The 22,581-nt window shown below is 44.8% G+C and overlaps 2 protein-coding genes across 6 annotated transcripts in view; both read right to left on the bottom strand.

Moving 5' to 3' along the window:
• WWOX (WW domain containing oxidoreductase) overlaps positions 1-1,530 on the bottom strand; it is a 605,441-nt gene extending 603,911 nt beyond the window's left edge. Inside the window, exon 1 of one of the 5 annotated variants that reach the window (XM_078380482.1) lies at positions 1,285-1,530. In XM_078380482.1, coding sequence (XP_078236608.1) covers positions 1,285-1,391 — 107 coding nt within the window. In that variant the 5' untranslated portion in view covers positions 1,392-1,530. The remainder of the gene's footprint in view (positions 1-1,284) is intronic. The other 4 variants (XM_072980597.2, XM_078380483.1, XM_072980599.2 and 1 more) reach the window with 4 other exon arrangements.
• A 1,157-nt stretch (positions 1,531-2,687) lies between these two features.
• LOC144584405 (uncharacterized) lies at positions 2,688-15,075 on the bottom strand. The gene is made up of 4 exons (XM_078380480.1): positions 14,016-15,075; positions 12,808-13,014; positions 8,254-8,467; positions 2,688-6,497 (listed from the first exon to the last, which is right to left on the bottom strand). The coding sequence occupies exons 2-4, from the start codon at positions 12,955-12,957 to the stop codon at positions 6,319-6,321; spliced, it is 543 nt and encodes a 180-aa protein (XP_078236606.1). The 5' UTR covers positions 12,958-13,014; positions 14,016-15,075; the 3' UTR covers positions 2,688-6,318.
• Between the last annotated feature and the right edge of the window lie 7,506 nt (positions 15,076-22,581).

Genomic DNA, 22,581 nt, shown 5'->3' with positions numbered 1-22,581 from the left:
ATGCTCCTTGTACTGTTTACTGGGTCCAACAAAATATTAAACACCAGGAACTGTAACAGAATGAAACCTTTGATAATTGATACACTCAGCCAGAGCCCTTTCACTCCAAGCAAAACAGTTACAGATAAGAGACCAACAGGAACAGCAATTAATACTCTAAGTCAGCAATTCCCAAACATTTTGGCATGTACTTTCTTTTTTTTCTTTTTAAGAACCCCTCTGGCCTCTCACCACTTGTTCACCCAACCCCTTTTTAACAAGAAATGCAATGCATAACTTAAAATTAAAAAACAAAACTGTGTAGTATTTAAAAACAAATAAGCACAAGTGATTTTTCCCCCTGAATAATTCTTACTTCTACTAAAGTACTTCATTTATCAGCTTAAATGAAGGCTTATTGCAAACCTTCATTTAAACTGATAAAAACTTTTCTATGAACATTTCTTCAAACAGCATCGTTTGGTCCTAAGAATTGTGATAGATAGACAGACAGACAGATAGATAAGAATATTAGACAGATGATAGACAGATGACAGAGAGACAGATAGATGTATAGATAGATTAGGGAGAGAGACAGACAGATAAATAGAAAAGATAGATAGATAGATAGATAGATAGATAGATAGATAGATAGATAGATAGATAGATAGATAGATAGATAGATAGATAGATAGATAGATAGATAGATAGATAGATAGATAGATAGATAGATAGATAGATAGATAGATAGGTAGGTAGGTAGATAGATAGATAGATAGAAAAGAGTATTAGACCCACAGACAGACAGATAAATAGATAGAAAAGAATATGGGATAGATAGATAGATTGATAGATGATAGATTGATAGACGATATTTATTTATTTATTTCCCGCCTATCTGGTCGGTTAAGATAGATTGATAGATGGCAGACAGACAGATAGAAAAGAGTATTAGACAGACAGACAAACATGTACACAACTGATGGACTGGCTGGCTGGTCAATTGTTGGGCACGTAGGGGCAGAAATGAATTCTTCGAGGGACCGACGGACTTGTTAGGGAATCCCCTGCTCACCCAGTTGGAGAGAGAAGGTTCCCCCCCCTTTGACCAGACACTGACCAGGGTGAGGCTGGTCAATTGCACCAGGAGGGGAGGGGAGGCAGGCGGGTGAAACTGACCAGCCTCTCCCCCCCCCCACGACGGACCCGCCCCGCCTGGTGTGTGTGTGTGTGTGGGGGGTGTTGGGGGGTCTGTCAGGAGAGAGGAGGGGGGGCTCTCCGAGGGGGGAGGGAAGGCGAACTGACTTGGCGTAATAGACCCAGCCGTCCTTGGTGGTCCTCTCCTCCCAGCCCGGGGGCAGCTCCTCCTCGCTGTCGGTGTCGTCCAGCCCCGCGTACTTCAGGGCCGCCATCGACCCCTCGAAGAGGAGGAGGAGGAGGAGGAGGAGGAGGAGCAGCCGGGACGCCGCCGGTCTCTCCCTCGGGCAAGGCAAGGCAAGGCGAACCCCGCCGCTGCTCCCGCCGCTTTCCCCCTTTCGGCCAGGAAGAAGAGCCCCGCCCACTCGCCCCACTTCCGGGATTCCCTCGGCCAATCAGCGGGCGCGGGGAGCGCAGGGCGCGCCGGGAAATGGAGTCCGGAGGGAAGGGAGCGCACGTGCCGCCTGCAGAGGGGAACCTTCCCCGGGAAATCCTGGGCTGGGGAGGAGGAGGAGGAAGAGGAGGAGGAAGGGGGGGGGGGTTATGCTGTCCCTCTGCCTGTAGGTGTGGATGGGCATCTATATAGCCAGCTTGAGAAGTGCGTGTGTGTGTCCTATGTGGATGGGCATCTATATAATGCGTTTGAGATGTGTGTGTGTTTGTGTGTGTCGTCTGTCTCTCTCTCTCTCTCTCTGTGTCCTATGTGGATGGGCATCTATAGTCAGCGCGCTCTCTCTCTCTCTCTCTCTCTGTGTGTGTGTGTGTGTGTCCTATGTGGATGGGCATCTATAGTCAGCGCTCTCTCTCTCTCTCTCTCTCTGTGTGTGTGTGTGTGTGTGTCCTATGTGGATGGGCATCTATAGTCAGCGCTCTCTCTCTCTCTCTCTCTCTGTGTGTGTGTGTGTGTGTCCTATGTGGATGGGCATCTATAGTCAGCGCTCTCTCTCTCTCTCTCTCTCTCTGTGTGTGTGTGTCCTATGTGGATGGGCATCTATAGTCAGCGCTCTCTCTCTCTCTCTCTGTGTGTGTGTGTGTGTGTCCTATGTGGATGGGCATCTATAGTCAGCTTGAGAAGTCTCTCTCTCTCACTCACTCTCTTTCTCTCTCTCTCTCTCTCTGTGTGTGTGTGTGTGTGTGTGTCCGTGTCCAATGTGGATAGGCATCTATATAATGAGTTTGAGATGTGTGTGTCTTTGTGTGTGTCATCTGTCTCTCTCTCTCTCTCTCTGTGTGTCCTATGTGGATGGGCATCTATAGTCAGTGCGCTCTCTCTCTCTTTGTGTGTGTGTTTAACTGGCACGCCGCCCCCCCCCCAGCTCCGGAGTGTGATGAAAGGGAAGAGGATGGCTGGGCATCGGAAGGACATCCATTCTGTCGTGGTCTTGCTAGTTCCTGCGACTCAGGATGACCAAAGGGGGAAAAAGGGGGGGACCTTTCAGCAAGGGTAGATGGGGCTGGAAAGCTTTCCCCGGGGGCAGTTTCCTTTCCCAAGCAATGGCTGGAGCTGCAGGTGTTGCTCCCTTGTGTATTTTTTTTCCACTTGGTCGCCCCATCATCGCCATTCATTCCACAGGGAAACACCTGAAATACCAAATATGCACATGCTGGATGTCCATAGCAGTGCATTCAATTCTTAAGTCGTTGCCAAATGTAATAATCGCGCTGGGATCGACAGCTACTGCATTTTCCTTCATCCATGACCAACTTTTCAGAACAAAGTCCGCAGGTGAAGTCTCCCATTCTTGACCACCTGCTGTGGTTCCTCTTTTGTTTTTCCTTTAATCCTGTTTCTGTTTAGGGAACCCAGCCCCAAAAGAACTGGACACCAAACAGGAGCCATAAATCATTATGAGGTGTGAAATGCAACCACTTGGTTTTAGTGAATGTTTTGCCAGCAGTCCCTGTAAGCAAACACTCTTTAGGTCTATCTCATTCTCTTTCTATTTATGTTTTCATCAAAATGCTAGCTGTGGTTGAATGGCCCAAGAGGTTCAACCAGCCATAAGGACACATACAGAGTGGACATAAGAGTCTATTTCTTCAGTTTCAGTTACATGCTAAATGTATGAGTTGTATAGTACTAATGGCTTTGCAAAGAGGGATGCAGCTGGGAATAAATCTAGAATTAGTTACTGCTGCTAAAATTGACTTCAGGTTCTCTTCTATTGCAAACCCTCCCCTTGTAAATGCCAGCCTGCACCTCTGAGGATCACCATGCAGAGTTTAACCCCGTTTCATTGTACACTTCAGTGCCACCATGTCTCTCTTACCAACAAGATACAGTTTCTGACAGGATTTGGGGACCTGAACATGCTATTGAAATTTTAACCTTACCTGAATGTCCTCGGCGGATGGCAATCTCACCACCAAGTCAACCTTGTATGGTTGTGAGGATATGCATGGGGGTATAAGACTGTATTCCTTGGACTTCTTGGTAGAGTAATCTAATAATAATAATAATCTTAGAACTGAAGAGGTGGAAGGGACCCTACCGATCATCAAGTCCAGCCTGTGTCAAGAAGGCCCAGTGGGGAATCGAACGCCCAACCTCTGGCTCCACAGCCAGACATCTAAACATGAGATATAAATGTAACAAATAAGTGCCATGTGTGATATTTAATGACAAATGGTAGCTGCTGCTACCATTAAACTATAGGCAGAGTCTGGTAACTCTTCTACTGAGTTAGGCATGTAGGTGCACAAATGAATTATTTGACTGATTGACTTGTTAGGGTAGTCAATCAGTCAGAATAAGATGATGATGATTATATACAGTGGTGCCTCACTTGACGATGTTAATTTGTTCCAGTGAAATCGCTGTAGAGTGAAAACATCGTCAAATGAAATGAAAAAATTCCATTGAAATGCATTGAAAACATGTTCAATGTGTTTCAATGGGCTGAAAAACTCACCATACAGCAAAAATCCTCCATACGGTGGCCATTTTCGGTGCCTGTAAAGCGAGGAATCCATCCTGGAAAACAGCAGGGGCCATTTTTAAAGCCAGCGGCCATTTTGAAACCCAGCGATCAGCTGTTCGCTGATTGTCGTAAAGCGAAAAATCGGTTCCCGAAGCAGGGAACCGATCATCATTAAGTGAAATTCCCCCATTTAAACCATCATTTTGGGATCACTTTTGCGATCGCAAAAACCTCAATGTAATGCGGATTCATCGTAGAGCGGGATAATCGTCCAACAGGGCACAGCTGTAATTGTCCACGTTCAGCCGTTGTGGAAATATTGAAACATATCTGTAATAACTGAAAATGGCACCAGATGGCAGAGTAGACTAGAGAATAAAGTGGAATATTCGGGACTACTCACATAATTTGTCTCAAAGTCAAAGATTGCTGGGTTTATGCTCTGTTGCCCACGTACCCACCCACCCCATGGGCCCTTCTCACGACCTCCTAGGTTGCAAATTAAATCGTACATAAAGCAGGCAATTGCTCTTCATCTTTCATTGTTAAGCAGCAGTCAGCCAGCAAATGACCTCCTACATCAAATATCAGCCCTGGTTGGGAGCAGGATCCGGGGGAATGCTTTGTAAAGGAACTGCATAGAAGTATACTTTAAAAAAAATGATTGCACTTTGGTGTGTTGCATTGGTTTAAAATGTAATTGTGAAACACAAAGGAATGGCATCTTCTAAGAGGATGTTACACAGTATAAAGGTGTGGCTGGCTCTTAATCTGCCACTTGAATAACAGTGGTAATTACCACCGAATTCTGGCATTTTCCTATGTGACAGAATTAAATATGTGAGAATGGGAGGGACTTGTTAAGCTCTGCACATGGAGAGCATAATTTTGAGAACTCCCCCACCCCTTTAATGATAATTTCCAGACTGTCTCCTGAGTAACATTCCCAAACACTGGCTATGATGATTGTAGGCCATGATGGGAAGGCATTGTGTGATGAGAAAGAACACTTCCAAACAGAGAGAATTCAGACTGTCTCCCTACGTTTGTAGAGAGGACCGGCAGCAAAGGGAGCTAGGCTACCAACGCCTGTAGCAAAGTTTGGGATTTTGGGCAAAATTCCTTTCGTTGTGTCCTAGACGTACAGAGACTCACTGAGGAGAATAGCCTCTGTTCACCCATTTCTCATTAACTGGCCCTTAAGGTCTCAGTAACTCACTTTGAGGGATTTGCAGGAGAAAGGAATAAAAAACATGTCTTTGCTTACAGTTATGAATAGATCGATAACAAACTAACAGTATAAACTGACTTCAAACAGACTGAAGAGAAAGAGACACTCAGCAGAGAGGCGGGCCTTTATTTGCACTCAGAGGTGGAAGGGAATGATTGGTTAGTGCTGGATAGATTGACAGTCACCCTAACCCTGAAAAGTCCATCCCGGTCACCCAAACCACAGGGCAGCATGCCAGGTTGCAATTAAAACTCCCAATAGTACCCTCCCCTTGTGTGTCTACTTACAGAGTAAGACTGACACCCTGATTGAGAAACCCAGAATATTCCTATACAAGAGAGGCTTCTGCCTAAAGTATATAAACCAAGGGATCTAAACAGAGGTCTGTTTCAATGGTTGTAAAGTTAACCTCCCACAATTATTTGCTAGTCCTTGGTGCTGAAAAAACGGGAACGAAAAGGCAAAATTCATAGTTGGGTTTTACTGTATCTGCAGGCCTGCAATTGAACAACATTTAGGCCATTCTTTGTTTCTCTTTTCGGTTTCTTTCTCTAAAGTTCCCCAACTTTTTGTACCCACTAGACCAGCAATGGCGAACCTGCGGCACGCGTGCCACTGGTGGCAGGCAGAGCCCTCTCCTACCACACTCCATTGCCTAGGATTGTATGCCGAATGGTAGGGCCAGTCTTGTAACCGGTGGAACTAAAACAAAACTGATATTATTTCCTTCTAACTTTGGACCTGGGACATATAGCTTGACTGCCACATTCTGGACAAACTGCCCTCTACAAACTGTTTTTAAGACAGCCCCAACATACCATTTTAAATATCTTTATATGACATTATATGCCATTTGTCCTTGAGCCCATTGAGATGTGATTTGCGGCTTAACTCTTTTTCTTGACTAGGAATGGACTTATTCCCTTCTGCTTAAGTGCAAGAAAATACAACACCATTGTGGTTCTTCCTAGGGGTTTCATCATAAATCGGTCATTCAAACATGGTAGCAAGCAGTCCATTCTGCTTAAAGTCTTCTGCCACTTGCTTCGAATGCTGGATTTTCACTGCCAGTGCTTCAAAGATATCATGCTTGTCCACAGCGGTGGCCACCTTATAGATTAGTTCTTCTGTTGATTCCAGACCTCTCATTCCAAGATTAACTCCACAGCCTGCCAGGGAGTGAATTTCAGGGTGAAGGAGAGGAACAAAAAAATGATTTCATTCTTACTAATTTCACTTGTACATTTGCAACATTATTAGTAAATCTATAACTTAACAATTATTTTGGTTTGAGTATATGATGGATTCTCTCTTTCTCTCTCTCTTCCTCTCTCTCTCTTTCTGCTATATATAGAGAGAGTGAGAGAAAGTGGGGGAATATAATTTTGTTGTAGAATTTATAACACAGATGTGAAGATGTTCTGGCTGCAACATGGAATCATAGAATAATGGAGCTAGGGAAAGGTAAAGGTTCCCCTTGACATTTAGTCCAGTCGTGTCTGACTCTAGGGGGCAATGCTCATCCCTGTTTCCAACCCATAGAGCTAGCGTTTGTCCATAGACAGTTTCCGTAGTCACTTGGCCAGCGTGACTAGACACGAAACGCCGTTACCTTCCCACTGAGGTGGTACCTATTTATCTACTTGCATTTACATGCTTTCGAACTGCTAGGTTGGCAGGAGCTGGGACAGGCAACGGGACCTTATCACTCTCACATGGAGTTAGAAGGAGTCTATAAGGCCACTGAGTCCACCCCCCTGCTCAATGCAAGAATCCAAATCAAAGCAGATCTGACAGAGGGTTGTCCAATTTTCCCTTGAAGCCCTCCAGTGTTGGAGCGTTCACCGCCTCTGGAGTCATGGGTTTCACTGCTGTACTCTAAAATCTGTCACCCTGTTAATCACCAGGGTTGATTCAGCTGATCCGGCTAGCTACTGTAAGCAGGTGCTCCCTTCCTCCCTAACCACACCACATGCATCCCTTCGGATGGGAAAGGAGACTGTTCCAGATAGAAGAAATGTACTTTATTTGGCCTTATAAGAGGTACTGTATAGCAAGGGCCCCGCTCTCCAGATAATGCTAACTTGTGCTCCCATCAATCCTAGCCAATTTAGCTAATTGTGATGCATGATGGAAGGAGTGATTCAACTATATTGAGGAAGCAAAAGCTATAATCTGTGCAGTCCCTCACAGAAATTGGATCTTGGCCCATACGTTAAAAACATCTAACACGGTTTTAAATCTGAACGGATGTTCCACAATAAAGTTTCAGAGGTCCAAAGGGAAATTATCTGCCACCAGGACCCACAGCGTTTATGTACTAATAAGGTTTGTTTATTGTTTGCTTTCTTAATGGAATGATAAGTGTCTAGACTTCCTTTTTCGGCTTGTTGTTCTTGTTGTGAGAGGAGGGGAGGGAACCAGGGTTGACAGGCCATTGGCTGAGGAAATTTTTCAGGAAATTGATTTGCTTCTCCAAGTGGGGAGGCAAATCTAAAGCCAGCAGTGCTGGAAGACAAAACTTGATTCTAGTCTGTGAGATGAAGCCTGCACACCCATCTCCGCCCAAACTCCTCTGTTTCCGGTGGAGGTGTCCCTGCCCATGCAACACACCCAGACCCGGACACACAAAACTACACACAACCAAAGGGGACCTCAGAAAAGCTACTGGATGGACATACGTGGACCCCTCCTGCCATTTGGAGCAAGGCAAGGTGCTGGTTTCCAGAAAGAGGTGTCCCTCCCCAAAGCAAACATGGTTCCCTTCCCAACCATCACCTGCCCCACATCGGAAGGATCCATATCTGTGTTCAGAGACAGGTGACAGATCAAACAAACGTACATACAAACAATCCTGCAAATAGCTATTTCTTCCTCCTTCAGGCATTAAAAAAAAATGGTTTATTTTAGAGAGAGCAGACTAACCAGTGTCAAAATTCAGCACTCTAGCAGCTTCTCCTTCGACGGTAACGACAACATTGTCTCCCTCCATGAAAGCTGCTGTTACTCGCCGATGGGAGAGCATGATCTCAAAAATGCGGCGGCTGCACTGGATGTGATGAAGAGTCAGTTCATTTACCCTGGGTTCAATATCCATCTTGTAGGCATTGAAAGACTGGTGGAATATATTTTTCATTATCTGTGGGCAACAGAAACGCTGCTTAGAGCACAGTCTGTGAAAAGGGTTATTATGCTGGTCGGGAGACGGGGAGATGTGGGCCAAAATTGACATAATCCCCCTCCCTGCGCCCAGTGCTGGCTCTACGGCTGAATTCACAGTCCCTTCAAGGAGATTAAACAGGGTTTTTTTTTTTTTGTGGAGGGTTGTCAGGAAAGACAAAAGAAGATGAGATTATTTCTGCTAGCCTGAGACTGATGGTTTGTCTGAGGTGTTTGTATAAGTGTGTGAGCCTTTTTGTCTGTTGCCAGTCTTGTGCTCCGTTCCAAAAAAAAAGGGTGCACATAGACGAAAAATGTGAAGAGCTAATAGAGCTGAAACGTAATCACTGGAGCTAGCAGCTGGCAAGCCTACAGCTGTGTTAATCGTCTCTGGCTTGTGAGAAGCCCTGAGCTCACGGCATAAGCATTGGAAGGTGATATGATAGCCATTAGGGGTAGACGTTTCAACTCATAATCTCATAATTCTCCATTCTGGGAATTATCTCCGGCATGCAGTCACCTAAATGTGGCTCGCCTTGGAGAAAGGCCTCAACTGGAAGGCTTTGAGGGTTAGCTAGCCCTAGTTCTGCTTCGCTTCCTGTTCAGAGAGGAAGCTTCCAGCTAGCACTGGGTCAGGGACAGAAAGTTTGGTCACAGCTCGGCCCAGATTAGCCTCAGAGCTTTCCAGTGGAGGCCATTCTCCCAGGGAAAGCCACCGTTAGGTGCTCACAAGATGTCTGCCTATCGGACAGAACTCTCAAAATGTTGAATTATGGGATTAGCCGTTCAAGAAATCCGAAAACCCCATCCTTATCAGCCATCTTTAAATATTTGAAGAGCTAACATGGGAGAGATGCAGTTTGTTTGCTGCTGCTTTTGAGGATCTAAGGAATTCAAATAGCAAGGAATGAGAATTCCACTTCTATGAGAAAGCACTTCCTGATGTTAGGAGAAATTTATCCATAGAATGGGCTACTTTAGAGAGTGCTGGACCATCATTCCTGGTTTTCAAAGGTCTAATGCCCCGGGATGCTTTTGCTATGCATGGGAGGCTGGATCTGAAGACCCTTGAAGAACCTCCTAGCGCTACATTTCTATGATTGCCGAGCTCACAGCAGCACATAGATGGTGGTATATTTGTGTTGACAGTTATACAATAGAAGCAGAATCAATGTATGCAATTTGCTGCCAGAACATGTGAATGAGATGGCTGGTTTATCTGGCTTTAAAAAGGGAGCAGACAAATCTGTGTCTACAGGTTACAATGTCTATATAGGTTTTTCCAATTTCAGAGACAGTAGGGCTGGCCCTCTCATAGGCAGAGTGAGTGGCTGCTTTTTCTAGCTACACTGGGAAAGAAGAGAGAGGAACAGTAGCTCCTTTGCTGTCTCCTGGTGTTGTAGGACAACGCTTCATGTTCCAGGAAATGTGTCTGCAGTACCTCAGGTGTTGTGGAGGATATCAGTGCATCATTAGTGCTGAACTTGTTGACATAATGACAGTCTTGTATGCACTGACAGTGGGTATCAGTCGGAAAGGGCTTCACAACCTGTTGATCCTCCTTTGCCACTAACCTGTTCATAAAATTCTTTTTCCCACCTCTCGTGTTCGAGGTAAGCCCACATCCCCTCTTCTTGTACTTGTTCACTTCTATAGTTTGTGCTATTGATAGCCTTCTCTTTTTCCTCTGACCATGCAGCAGGCATGACCAGATCTCTCTTCCACATGGCAAAGATTCCATATCTTTTTTAAAAATTCCTCAGAATGTAAAGGGAGATCATGACCGTAAGTAAATGTACCTTTTTTCCTACTTAAAATGCTTCCAGAGTGATTTCTTATTAAACAACATGCTAATCACTGTGAAAGGGGGCATAGTGCTCAGACTTGAGCTTTTCTCTCACCTTTCCCCATTGTTGTTTGTTTCGTTTGTTTGTTAATTTTATACTCTGGTAACTATATAAGGAATAATTATCTCTAAACTTGGCATCCTTGTACGTGTCATAGGTAAAGCTTGGAAAAATTACCCGTTGGACTACAAATAACCTTGCCAGCTGGTGCTTTCTAAGACTTGTACTCCAACAAAATAACGTTTCCAGTATCTACGTATTCATAGGTAATACAAGTGGACAGATGTTTTTCCATTAATTTGTATGGTCTTTAAAGCCCTCTAAGCTAAGCTCTTGGAGCAAACATGAGCCCCTCTTTCTCCTCCCTTTACACAGAACGGAGCTGGTGGTTCCTAAAGGGCCCCATATGGGTGGAAGCAGTGTGTGCGTGCAAGGAACAGTTGCTGCAAAAACCCATTATAAATCAACAGCCTGCTATAAATGATTGATAGTGAAACGGTACTTGAAGTCTGTATGTTCTTGACGTGTCGTTTTTGTTCTCATAGGTTAATGCAGCCAAACAAAATTCATTGGCAATCCTCATTAATTATTTCTTAGCCACAACAACAGGTTAGGACGTACCATAAATATTCAGCCGAGCACTTTTGATCAGAAATGTCCTTTCACTGGATATTTTGTTTCCTGGACAATAAAAGCTTATTCTCATGATCGAGAAATATGAGAGGGTTTTTAAAAAATTAACATCTAAGAGATCATTTGAACAGCAGATCGGTAGAAAAACAATCCCCCTGTTCTTTTCCCTAGGTCCAGAAAAACTGCACACAACACTTGTTACTGCCCGTGTCATTACGCTCCGTGTTTAGCTTCTTTCTGACTCCACTGCCAGAGTGAACTATTTCACTCTGCCAGAATTTGTGAATAAAAAAGAATTTTGTTATTGTTTAGTGGTTAAGTCGCATCCGACTCTTTGTGACCGCATGGACTAGAGCATGCCAGGCCCTCCTGTCTTCCACTACCTCCAAGAGTTGGGTCAAATTCATGTTGGTCACTTTGATGACACTGCCCAACCATCTCATCCTCTGTCGTCCCCTTCTCCTCTTGCCTTCACACTTTCCCAACATCAGGGTCTTTTCCAGGGAGTCTTCTCTTCTCATGAGATGGCCAAAGTATTGGAGCCTCAGCTTCAGGATCTGTCCTTCCAGTGAGCACTCAGGGTTGATTTCCTTCAAAATGGATAGGTTTGTTCTCCTTGCAGTCCAGGGGACTCTCAAGAGCCTCCTCCAGCACCACAATTCAAAAACATTGAGTAGCCTTTAAAGTATTATTTGCCTGGGTGTTATTTACCTGGAAAGTTTTGGGCAAAGCCCAGTGGTTAGTTCCAACTGGAGTACATCCACTGAATCAACACAATTACACCAGTGTTGACTTACTGAGATCACTGACCAATACACATGTCCCTTTGCAACTGCTCTGCTGGTCATTTGGCAGTTACTTTTTAATAGCAAGAAAACATATTTTTTCCCGAGCTCTGGCTTCTGTAAAGCAGTCCTAATTTGCTGTTTGCAATATACGCTTCTCTGCGCGAGAGCCTCATTTGAAGATTCATTTGGAGCAAAAGATCAAGGCTCCCTTTCAGATGGTAGCTAAGTAACCATGTGGACATCTTCTTGAATGAGTCGTCTGGCAAACAGGTGCAGGCCTATTCTTCAAGATGACTCACACGTTTGCCCATAGCATGTATCAAATATATGTTCACTTGCGTGCAAACATTTAATTTGAGAAGAAATTTTGTACCAACCTCACACAGATCACCAACTATAGAAAAAAAACCCCAGCCAAACTAATCTCAAAACAGAGGTGGATTTCCAGAAACTTTTGTGTTCTGTTATATTCTTTCTCTTCTGTTTGCTTGCTTGTTTTTTGTATTTTGGGGGTCAGGTAATCTATGGTCAACCTATTGATCCATGGTTATCCGTCTTCTAGAACAGCAGAACTTGCCCACTGTTGGTAAACTGATGAATGGCAAAGGTGGGTTCCCAAAACAAATTATTTATTTATTTAAAATATTTTTACCCCACCTTTCTCCTTAAAATGGGCCCAAGGCAGCTTTCATCATTAAAAGACAACATTTAAAAGTGAAGAACAGTAAGTATTCAAATATTCAAGAGTATCAAATATCACGTTAAAAATGGTAAACTAATTCAATACCAAAAATAGATCCAAAGCAATAAGGCACAATATGCCATTTCAAAACCCCTCCCAGACAGACAGCCATGAAGAGGAAGCTTGTCTGAAAAGAGAGGTCTTTGCTTGCTTGCTGAAGGACAGTAAAGATGGGACCAGCCTGGCCTCCAGTGGGAGGGAGTTCCAGAGTCTAAAGGAGCAGCCACAGAGAAGGCCCTCTCCTACGTCCCCACCAAACGCTGGTTTCCTTGAGCTGGTACTGAGGAAAATAAAAGCTTCAGATACTCACTGTAGAATTGAGTGTGTGGCGCAAGAACCGCACAATTTTGGAGTCTGAAACAGGACATGCTAAAGCGAGGTAACGGTTGCGGAACGTCCCATAGATCTTCAGATGGAAGCCAGGCTTGGGGGATTCTTTTCTCATAGCAGACATATCCATGCCGTAAGCAGAGAGATCAAAACACAGGCCATGAGCACGAATCTCTGGGGTTGGCACCTACAATACAGAGAAAGGAAGTGTTGACCAATGTAACTTGCATGACTACGTATAAGAGAGTGTGGGTAAGAATATGAGCTTTATTAAGTGAGTGTCACTAATCCACGCTTCCTGTTCTCCTTTCTCCACATTTGTAGGTATAAGCTGGTGGTTCTAAATTTCAGTTTGGAGTTCCTTGAGAATGATCAGGGTGGTCCAGTAATGTGCTTCTAGAAGAGACCCACATGCTCCTGATTTCCTAGACCACTGCTTTCATTATCTCCAGCCAGCTGCGTTACGCTATCCTTTATTTTCCCATCAAAAAGGTCAGCTACAGAACACACACCGGAAGAAATTGCCCAGCCATTTGTCTGTCTACCTATCAAATAATAATATTTGATTAAAAAAAAATTCCAATAGCATTGTGTTCTTACAATAATTGTTTGAGACCTGTATCATTTAAAAGGGGTGGGGGGGGGGAGGAAATGTACAAGCTTTTATAATAAAGAAAGAACCTCCCTGATCAACTTTTAAACACCATACGTGAGTCAACTGCATCCTTGTTTTTAGCAGGTACCCTGTTTCCCCGGAAATAAGACCTAACCTGAAAATAAGCCCTAGTAGGATTTTTCAGGATGCTCGTAATATAAGCCCTACCCCAAAAATAAGCCCCAGTTAAGTAAAACCCCTCCCTCCGCCCTTGTGCAACAACCAGAAGAAGATGACGTGACTGTATTTGGATAAGTGTAGATTGTTGCACATGAAAAAAAAAATAAAACATCCCTGAAAATAAGCCCTACTGCGTTTTTTGGAGCAAAAATTAATATGAGACCCTGTCTTATTTTCAGGGAAACGTGGCAGTAAGTAGGGATTGGAGTCAGAGGTAGCCCTGATCCAACTCAAGGACTAGAAACTTGAGCCAAATAAGCAATCTGGTTGGCACAAGCAAGTGCTCCAACTCCTGTGCAGTTGATGAGGACCAAAATGAAAAAGGTGGTCATTATCTATATATTAATGATTACCTGTCTTTGATCCAGTCTCTCAATGACTGCATTGGCTCCATAAGCGTTGCAAGATTCCACAATGTACTCCGGGTTGATTCCAAGAACTGTACTTGTTTCTCCACAGGATCCGTCCGCTAAGACAATTATCTTTGGCCAATTGGATGACAAATTCTTTTTCAGATAATCATCTGAAAACTAGTAAAGAGCAAGTGGGAAGGAGAGGAGCTGAATTGTGGCCATTGCATATAAGACAGCAGCATTTTGGGCCAAAGTATACATAAGATGCAACCAATAATCACATGTAAAATAATTGTAGTGTACCACAGATAAGATGTAGATAAATGTCTGCAACTAATTCGATTTTTGAACATAGCTACTTTTGAGCTCCTGAAAAAAACAATCCAAAAGTAAAGCACGCTGATCTGCAAGCTGAAAGCAAAGCTTCCGATGTGACAATTACATGCTTTCAGGCCGTAAGGAGTTTCTCTTCCAAAGACGGGTAATCTATAATCTACAGATAGGCCCTAAGATTCTTGCTCATTTTGCATGGTTTTGGAAACATAGTTCCAGACAACCAAAAGGCAGAAAGCAGCTGTAATAAAACAGACCCGCTTCCTCTCACCTCTGTACCGCAAGCCAAGTCAGAATGTCAGGTCTAATCTCAATGAGAATGGTAACTCAATATGATGGTTTAGGGAGATGTATAGCTAGGAAACCCTGAAAAGAGTAACCATAAATCATAACCGAATTGACAGCAGCCGATTCTTACCATGGTTTGGTGCCATGCCCTGCATTTTGTTTTTAAGCGCATACAGGACTCTTTTGACATCATAAATAGAAGCAAGAAAACTAGGTGTCCACAGAAACTCTTACGTGCAGTCATCCACCATAGGGAGCCCTCCAGATGTAAAGAAACCAGGGGCAGCATGTTGTAGATGGAGCAGTTGGCAGTTCAGCCCAGAATTTCAGGACTGATCTGCGAACTGCTCCATTTCGAGCAATTTTACATTTGGAGAGACGGCCAGAGAATCGAAGGAGTAATGAGGTAGAGAGAGAGAGACAGTGAGGTTTAGCCTAAGCTGTGCAAGGCTATGCTTTCCATTCTAGGCTGAACTTCAGGATTGCTTGATCCTAATGGTGTAAGGCAAACATTGTATTCTAAGGGAGGTTGGAGAACAACTTTTTGCCCCTAGCCTCCATCCCCACCTCATAGCTAGAAGGCTCTGGGGTGCCCTAGGGACACAATAGAATGCTCCTGCGTGGGCCACCATGTAAAGTTGTTGTTGAGTCGTTAAGTCGTGTCCGACTCTTCGTGAGCCCATGGACCATAGCACGCCAGGCCCTCCTGTCTTCCACTGCCTCCCGGAGTTGGGTCAAATTCATGTTGGTCGCTTCGATGACACTGTCCAACCATCTCATCCTCTGTCATCCTCTTTTTCTCTTGCCCTCATTTTTCCCCAACATCAGGGTCTTTTCCAGGGAGTCTTCTCTTCTCATGAGATGGCCAAAGTACTGGAGCCTCAGCTTCAGCATCTGTCCTTCCAGTGAGCACTCAGGATTGATTTCCTTCAGAATGGATAGGTTTGTTCTCCTTGCAGTCCAGGGGACTCTCAAGAGCCTCCTCCAGCACCACAATTCAAAAGCATCAGTTCTTTGGCGGTCAGCCTTCTTTATGGTCCAGCTCTCACTTCCATACATTGCTACTGGAAAAACCATAGCTTTGACTATGCTGTCTAGGTTTGTCATTGCCCAAGAAGCAGGTGTCTTTTAATTTTGTGGCCATCAATGTAAAGTAAACCAAGCTAAAAGTTGACTCAGACATAGGCGTGGGACTTACATTTCTCCCTGAAATATGAGATGAGAAATGTGCAATCTGTGGCCCTGAGGGTTCGTCTGTGATTTCTGGGCCAGATGGGAGTTGTATTCCAGGAACCTTCAGAGGGCCCACAAACGCTCAACTCCTTTGCTAATCCTCCACTGGACAAGAGTTGGTACAAATGAGGAGATAGACTTTCTCTTATCTACAGCCTGAAGCAGTAGAGTTCCTGGTAGATTCCACACATGGAAGAAATAATGTAGAACAGAGTTCTGGGGAGTGTAATATTTTAGGCTGTCGATAACAGAACGGTTTCTGCGTTAAAAGACAAGACAACCCTGCTTGTAGAAATACAATTGAACTAGCACTTTCCCCATATTTAGAATCCTTAGCGGAGCAAGTCCTGAATGACTCTATTCTTTTTTTATGTTAGCCAACTAATATAGCTAATCCTGTGGAAACAAATAGCCCTGTGGAGAGTGTGATGGTCAGGCCAGGTCTTGCAGGCCCAAAACACCAGGCCTTTTTGATTTGGAGGGATAGCCACGTTATCTGCGACCCCATGCAGGCTTCTATGTTGCTTCAGTCCTCTCAATAGTGGGGGAGAAATAGGTTTTCCCAAGAACACTAAACTATTGTGAACAAGCTCTGTTATTAGACGAAGAACTTTCGAGATCACTTAGTCTGGAGTATTTGGGGGTCGGACGATTCAGACCCATTAGCTTTACAAAACACCAGCTTTTGGTGGAGAGAAAACCAGCTAGGTTTAATTGACTGAACATTCTTACTGTTAATTACTTGTGACAATGCTAAATTATCGCCCTGCTAATTCGTGTCCTGGGCCTGCCCTGCATATAACCTGTGGTTTTGCTTCACTCTAACATGTCTGAAAAAGTGGATGAATCCACGAAAACTCATGCTGAAATTCAGCAGCTAGTCTTTAAAGGGCCGCAACATTTTTACAAATTTTGTCTCACGATTTTGATGGTTCTGCTAGTTTGATTAGAGAGAAGTGACCGTTTCTTTTGCCGTTTTAGCATTAGCCTCAATGAACTTTGTTTGTTCTGGTTTATTGAATCAGTTGCCCGGCTAAATAGGTAGGACAATAATTACTTTAGCTAGCCAGATTTATAGATTACTCCAATGCTCAGTGCTTATTACCTAATCTAATCACGGAAGCACACAACCCTAGTAATCTCATGTATGCCAAGGAAAACAAACAGTGGTATCTGGGCTGGTGTACCTTTGAACCTGTTAGCTAAATCATTAGATATGAATCAAGACTGTGCTTATCTGCATCTAAAGGCGGCATGGAATGTGATTATGGCTTGAAAAACAAAACAAAAGAAGAATGTACAGTATATAATAAAGTTAAGCTTTGGATGTTATCTGGAGCAGTTTCTGTACTTTACCTTTTCCTTAAGGCAGAACTTAAAACCCTTGACTGTACATATCCTGTACCCTTGTTTCTTTAGGTTAAAGACAGATTAGGAACTTCCTTGATAGATCTCTGGATGATTTACTGTAGATGACTAAAAGTTCCTTGCTTGCAAGTGTTTAGCAAAAACATGAACAAAAATGCTTTTTTTTTGGGGGGGGGGGAAATTAGGCTATGGAATAAAGTGTATGCAGAAGGGAGACCACAGTGTGCATTTTTGTATGCTCAGAGGCACTCTTGTTTCTGAAACTTATTCCCAAGCTGTTATTGTGTACCTAGCTGCCACTGATGTGTCTTGGAGTTGTAGGAAAAAGGAAAAAGCAAAGAGATGCCAAAATGTGTCCACTACTTACTCCAGAGAGGCAGCCAGGAGCTAAAGTGCATCTAGAGCCCAAACCATCTGGCTTTCATGCCTTCTGTACCACAGCCATTCTTCTGCTTTCCTTTTGTTCAGGCTTTATTTATTTTATGGTATCCCACCTTTCCTCCAGCAAGCCTGAGGAGATGTACATGGCAGTCCTTCCCTACTTTATTCTCACAGCAACCCTGTGAGGTCGATCAGGAGGAAGGAGTGTGATTGACTTAAAGTTGCTTATCAAGATTCACAGCTACTGTAAATGTCTATTTTGAACTGGGTCTGAAATTGATTGACCTGATTAATTGGCTCATTTGGTGGGGGTGGGGGTGTTGAGGCTCTTCGTGACATTCGCAAACCCCATCTTTTTGCATCTCCCGGTCCTGCCAAACTGTAGTCTCTGGAGAATGATTTTAAGGAAGAGGGACTCTATTTCATTAACAGCACCTCAAGACTGTTGCCCAATGCCCCGAATAACTTTTGCCAGTCTCCATGTAGAATGAGTTGGATCCATGGTCTAAGTTCAGCAATCTATAACTTCCATCAGCCCTAGTCAACAATGCTGGAGGATTATAGTATTTGCAGACCAAAAACATCTGGAGGCTGCAATGCCTCACCTTGATTCCTGCTTCTGTATTGCCGAGAAGGAAAAGACACACTTCACATGCTCAGAAGCACTTTCTCACTCTACTGATATGCTATGTGCTTTGAGGGCTGAAAAAATTTGGTTTTGCCTCCCTGGCTTGCTTTGGAGGGGGGGTGGTGGAAAACCCATGTAGATAAGCGCTAGGACTGGCAAGCTTCCCTCGGTTGGAGCACCTGGCTGCACCACTGCGAGCTAAAAGTTTGCATCTCGACTCTGATTCCTGGGCCAACTGAGATCATTCCAAAGTAGGTGGCTGATGGGTTTGGGCATCCTGTCACATACGTTGTCTTGGCCAAGCTTGGTCATCCAAGAAGGGACTGGTGGACCACTTCTGAGTATTGAGAATACCACCAGTTCTATAACTAGAAACTCTTAGGAAGCCTGCCATAAACTTCCACTCCTAGAATCACTCTACCAGCCTGGCCACTGGAGGAGGAAACATCTGAATAGAGGTGCCTCTTCCTAACCCAAAGTTTATGGAAGTTACTTTTTTGGACTGTGATTCTCAGAACCATGCCATTCAACTAACATGGTCCATGGGAACTGGGCTGGGGGAGGCAGACTCTCTTTCTCTCCCCAAACTTAGAATTTAGGAGTTCAGCTTGGGATTTTTTTTTAAAAAAGGTAACTTTCCCAGCCTCTCTCGTCTCACCTTGGTGCCCAGCAAGATGCGGATGGCCAGGTGCCTCTTGCACTGCTCCAGGATGCTAAGCAGGTGCTCCTGGAAGACTCCGATCCTGGTGAAGAAATGCTCTCGGCCCCAGCAGCCTTCCAGGTTGTCGAAGTCCACCCCGAGGCGCAGGAGGAAGCGCACGCTGCGCGGATCCAAGGCGATCTGCTGGGGCCGGCCGAGGAGGGCGGCGCGGGCGCGCTGGTCCAGCAGGGTCAGCTTCAGCACCTTGCCCGAGCGGACAGCGACCAGGGCGGCCGTCAGCCCCACGGGGCCCGCGCCCACCACCAGCACCGAGACCCGGGCGCGCCACCGCCGCAGCCCGTCCACGCTCGCCTTCAGCGCCGCGAAGAGCGCCAGGGCCAGCAGGGTGCTGAGCGCCGCCTCCACCGCCAAGGTCTCGTACTGGGCTTCCAGAGAAGCCCCGCCAGCGCTTGGCTTCTCCAGGCTGGTCCGGCTGCTGCTCATCCTGCTGATTCCCCTCCGGGATGGCCAAGGCAGAGCCGTGCGTTTCAACCAGCGCTTCCCTGGGAAGATGCGCGGGGAGGGCAGGGCCGGATCCTGCCCCCAACCGCGATCCCCATCCCGCTGACGCTCTTGCGGTCTGAACGGGGGAAAGACACCGCCGCTGACTCCGTGGGGCGCTACGTACCTCCCTCGCTTCGCTTTCCCGGTCGCAAGGGCCCCGGGGACAATCGGGCGCGGAGCCGGATCCGTCCCTTGCCAAATACTTTCTAAAGACAGGCTTTGGGTGGCGGCGGGAGGGACACGGGAACCCAAAGGAGCCGCCTCGACAAACCAAGGGCCTCACATACTCTGGCTTTTAGCAATAACGTTTCAGAATAGCTCCGACAGAAGCTGAGAGTTCGGTTCCCCACTGGGCCTCCTTGAAAGGAGCACGACTCCAGGATTCATTGCCTCCCTTCGGGCTCTGCAGTTCCAAGATGATCGGGAAGATTTTAAATTTATTTTTGTTTCTCCCATTTATTTTTTGTTGTTGCGTCAGATCCAGGTCGTTTAAAAAAAACGTGGGGAGAAAAAGAAGGCTAAAAAAGTGTGAACAATTAAGATAAACATTTTTTTTAAAAAAAATCTCGATTTTGTTTAGAAACCCTTAAATTCCCTGCTCTTGATTTCTTTCTTTTTGTTTAGGTCATAAACACCAGAGTACAATTAGAGATAATTTTTACCCCGTGATAGGTAACATCCAGAGCGGTTCGGTGCCACTGATGTCAAGACTTCCATAGCACATGTTGAGGGGCACAAGCAGAGATTCCCAACCTTGGGTACCTCAGGTGTTTTTGGACTGCAACTCCCAGAAGTCTTCATACACTCACGGTACTAGTGGGGTTTCTGGGAGTTGCAGTCCAGGAACAACTGGTTTACTCAAGGTTGGGAGCCACTGGCACAGGGTATATTGACACAGGTGAGAAGCTGCCTGTTCTCCTCACTCACAAACCACGATGTCAGTGTGAAAACCCCATCTTCTTAAGTTTCTCAGGGCTTAGTTTGGTTCTGCCAACTCCACTCTTTAGCCTATTAAGTAACTTGGCTTTCCGAATGACTGGGGGCTCCATCCATTTTAAGAGGTGGGTATTTTTTTTCCTCTGTGGCAGCACTGCGGGTTAAACCGCAGAAGCCTCTGTGCTGCAAGGTCAGAAGACCAGCAGTTGTAAGATTGAATCCACGCGATGGAGTGAGCTCCCGTCGCTTGTCCCAGCTCCTGCCAACCTAGCTGTTTGAAAGCATGTAAAATGCGAGTAAATGAATAGGTACCACTTCGGTGGGAGGGTAATGACATTCCATGTCTAGTTGCGCTGGCCACGTGACCACGGAAACTGTCTTCGGACAAACGCTGGCTCTACGGCTTGGAAACGGGGATGAGCACCGCACCCTAGAGTCAGACACAACTGGACTATAAATGTCAAGGGGAACCTTTACCTTTACCTATTTTTCTCTCTCCACCTGACAATCCTGGCATTCATGGCTGTTCTTTCAAGATTCTTTCTAACTTTTCCTTGATTGTAACTTAGGGAGGGTGAGATGGTAACTGAAGACTGGATGAGCATTTGAGTTAGGTGCTTTGAGTCATTCACTGTTAGCTGCTACCTCTCCTATTTTGTCATCTAAGGAATGGGGACATATGGCTCTTATTGAGAACGACTGAATACACCACACTTTGTAGGGACGGTTGGATCCAGAGTTCATTGGTGTTCATCTAGTGTGAGACTTAAAGCCATATCCATTAAGATGGCTATTGCAATATTCAGCCATACTCTTGTGCTTTTAAAAATAACTTTATTAAACTTTGTAAATTTTGCGGAGAAAAATATCGAAATGTGTTAGATGTAAAGCACAGTGGGAGGTTACATACATTTCAGAGGAAAACGTTCCTGTTTATATGATAACATGCAGAAAAGCTTGCTATTATTCTATAGAACAAGAGTAATTTGTTGTTACTGAGTATACTGTTAAAAAAATCTCAGCTCCATCAAAGAAGGCATGTTTATTCAACATAAATGCCATTCAGTTTACACATAGGTGGTCAGGTAATGAGATTTAGAAGTAAGGAGTCCTAGGATTATGAGGAACACGTTTCTGTTTGGCTTGTCTTCACAGTGTCTAATTTATTGATGAGATTGTAGAGTCCGGATAATAGCAATGGGTAGCAAGTGGCTTAGCTACGGTTGTTTGTTGATCTGTTCCAGGAACTTTGCAAAGAACAACTCTGATTTTAAGGAAACTGAACAGAGACAAGAATTTGAAATCTTAGGGTTCAACTTAGGGTATTCATTAATTTACTCCCCCATCTTTTCACAATGCCCCCTGTCCTGCAAATCCAAGACACAACTGTCTTTGGGGCTGTTGAGAATCCTGAGTTCATTACTGATCATCTTTCCTGTTGACTAAAATTTCACATCCTTCACCTGGAGCATGCTGAGAGGCTTGCTGGAATCAAGGAGTGGCTCTATAACAAACACCACAATATGTTCTAAAAACCATATTGCCGTCACTCCAAATGACGTTAACACTGTTGAAAACAAAACATTGATTTTTCTTACTCTCTACAGTGCTGTGTACACAGTTACCTCCCTTGCCACTGAATGGGGAATAAATTAATAGGGAAAGCATCAGCTCTAAGGAAGAGATATATGAATGGAAGAAGAGGCGTACAGTTTTAATGAACAGGAAAGACTACCATTATGTGTAATAAGCTAAGGAGTCTGTGTTGGTTAGAGAGTATTATGACTGGTCTAGAGACAGCCACCTGGGCTAGTATAGCTTAAATGGGTTGAAGCATTCAATTGTGGAACCTGAAGCCAGAAGTGTACTTCTGGGCAGAGCGTCCAGCTGATGTCATCCAGAGTGTCTGATGCTGATGGGTCTTCATGCCCTGCCACCTGTGTGGCCTTGGCAAAGCAAAGCAAAGCAAAGCAAAGCAAAGCGTGCTGTTTATATACCGCCCCATAGTGCTTCAAGCACTCTCTGGGCGGTTTACAAGTTAATTATGCAGGCTACACATTGCCCCTCCCCCCAGCAAGCTTGGTACTCATTTTACTGACCTCGGAAGGATAGAAGGCTGAGTCAACCTTCAGCCGGCTACCTGGGATTTGAACCCCAGGTCACGAGCACAGTTTTGGCTGCAGTACAGCAGTTTA

This window comes from Pogona vitticeps, chromosome 10 (assembly GCF_051106095.1).
Source record: "Pogona vitticeps strain Pit_001003342236 chromosome 10, PviZW2.1, whole genome shotgun sequence".
Classification (NCBI taxonomy): domain Eukaryota; kingdom Metazoa; phylum Chordata; class Lepidosauria; order Squamata; family Agamidae; genus Pogona; species Pogona vitticeps.
Note: the sequence above shows the minus strand (reverse complement) of the source record. Positions and strands in the feature narration are given on the sequence as shown.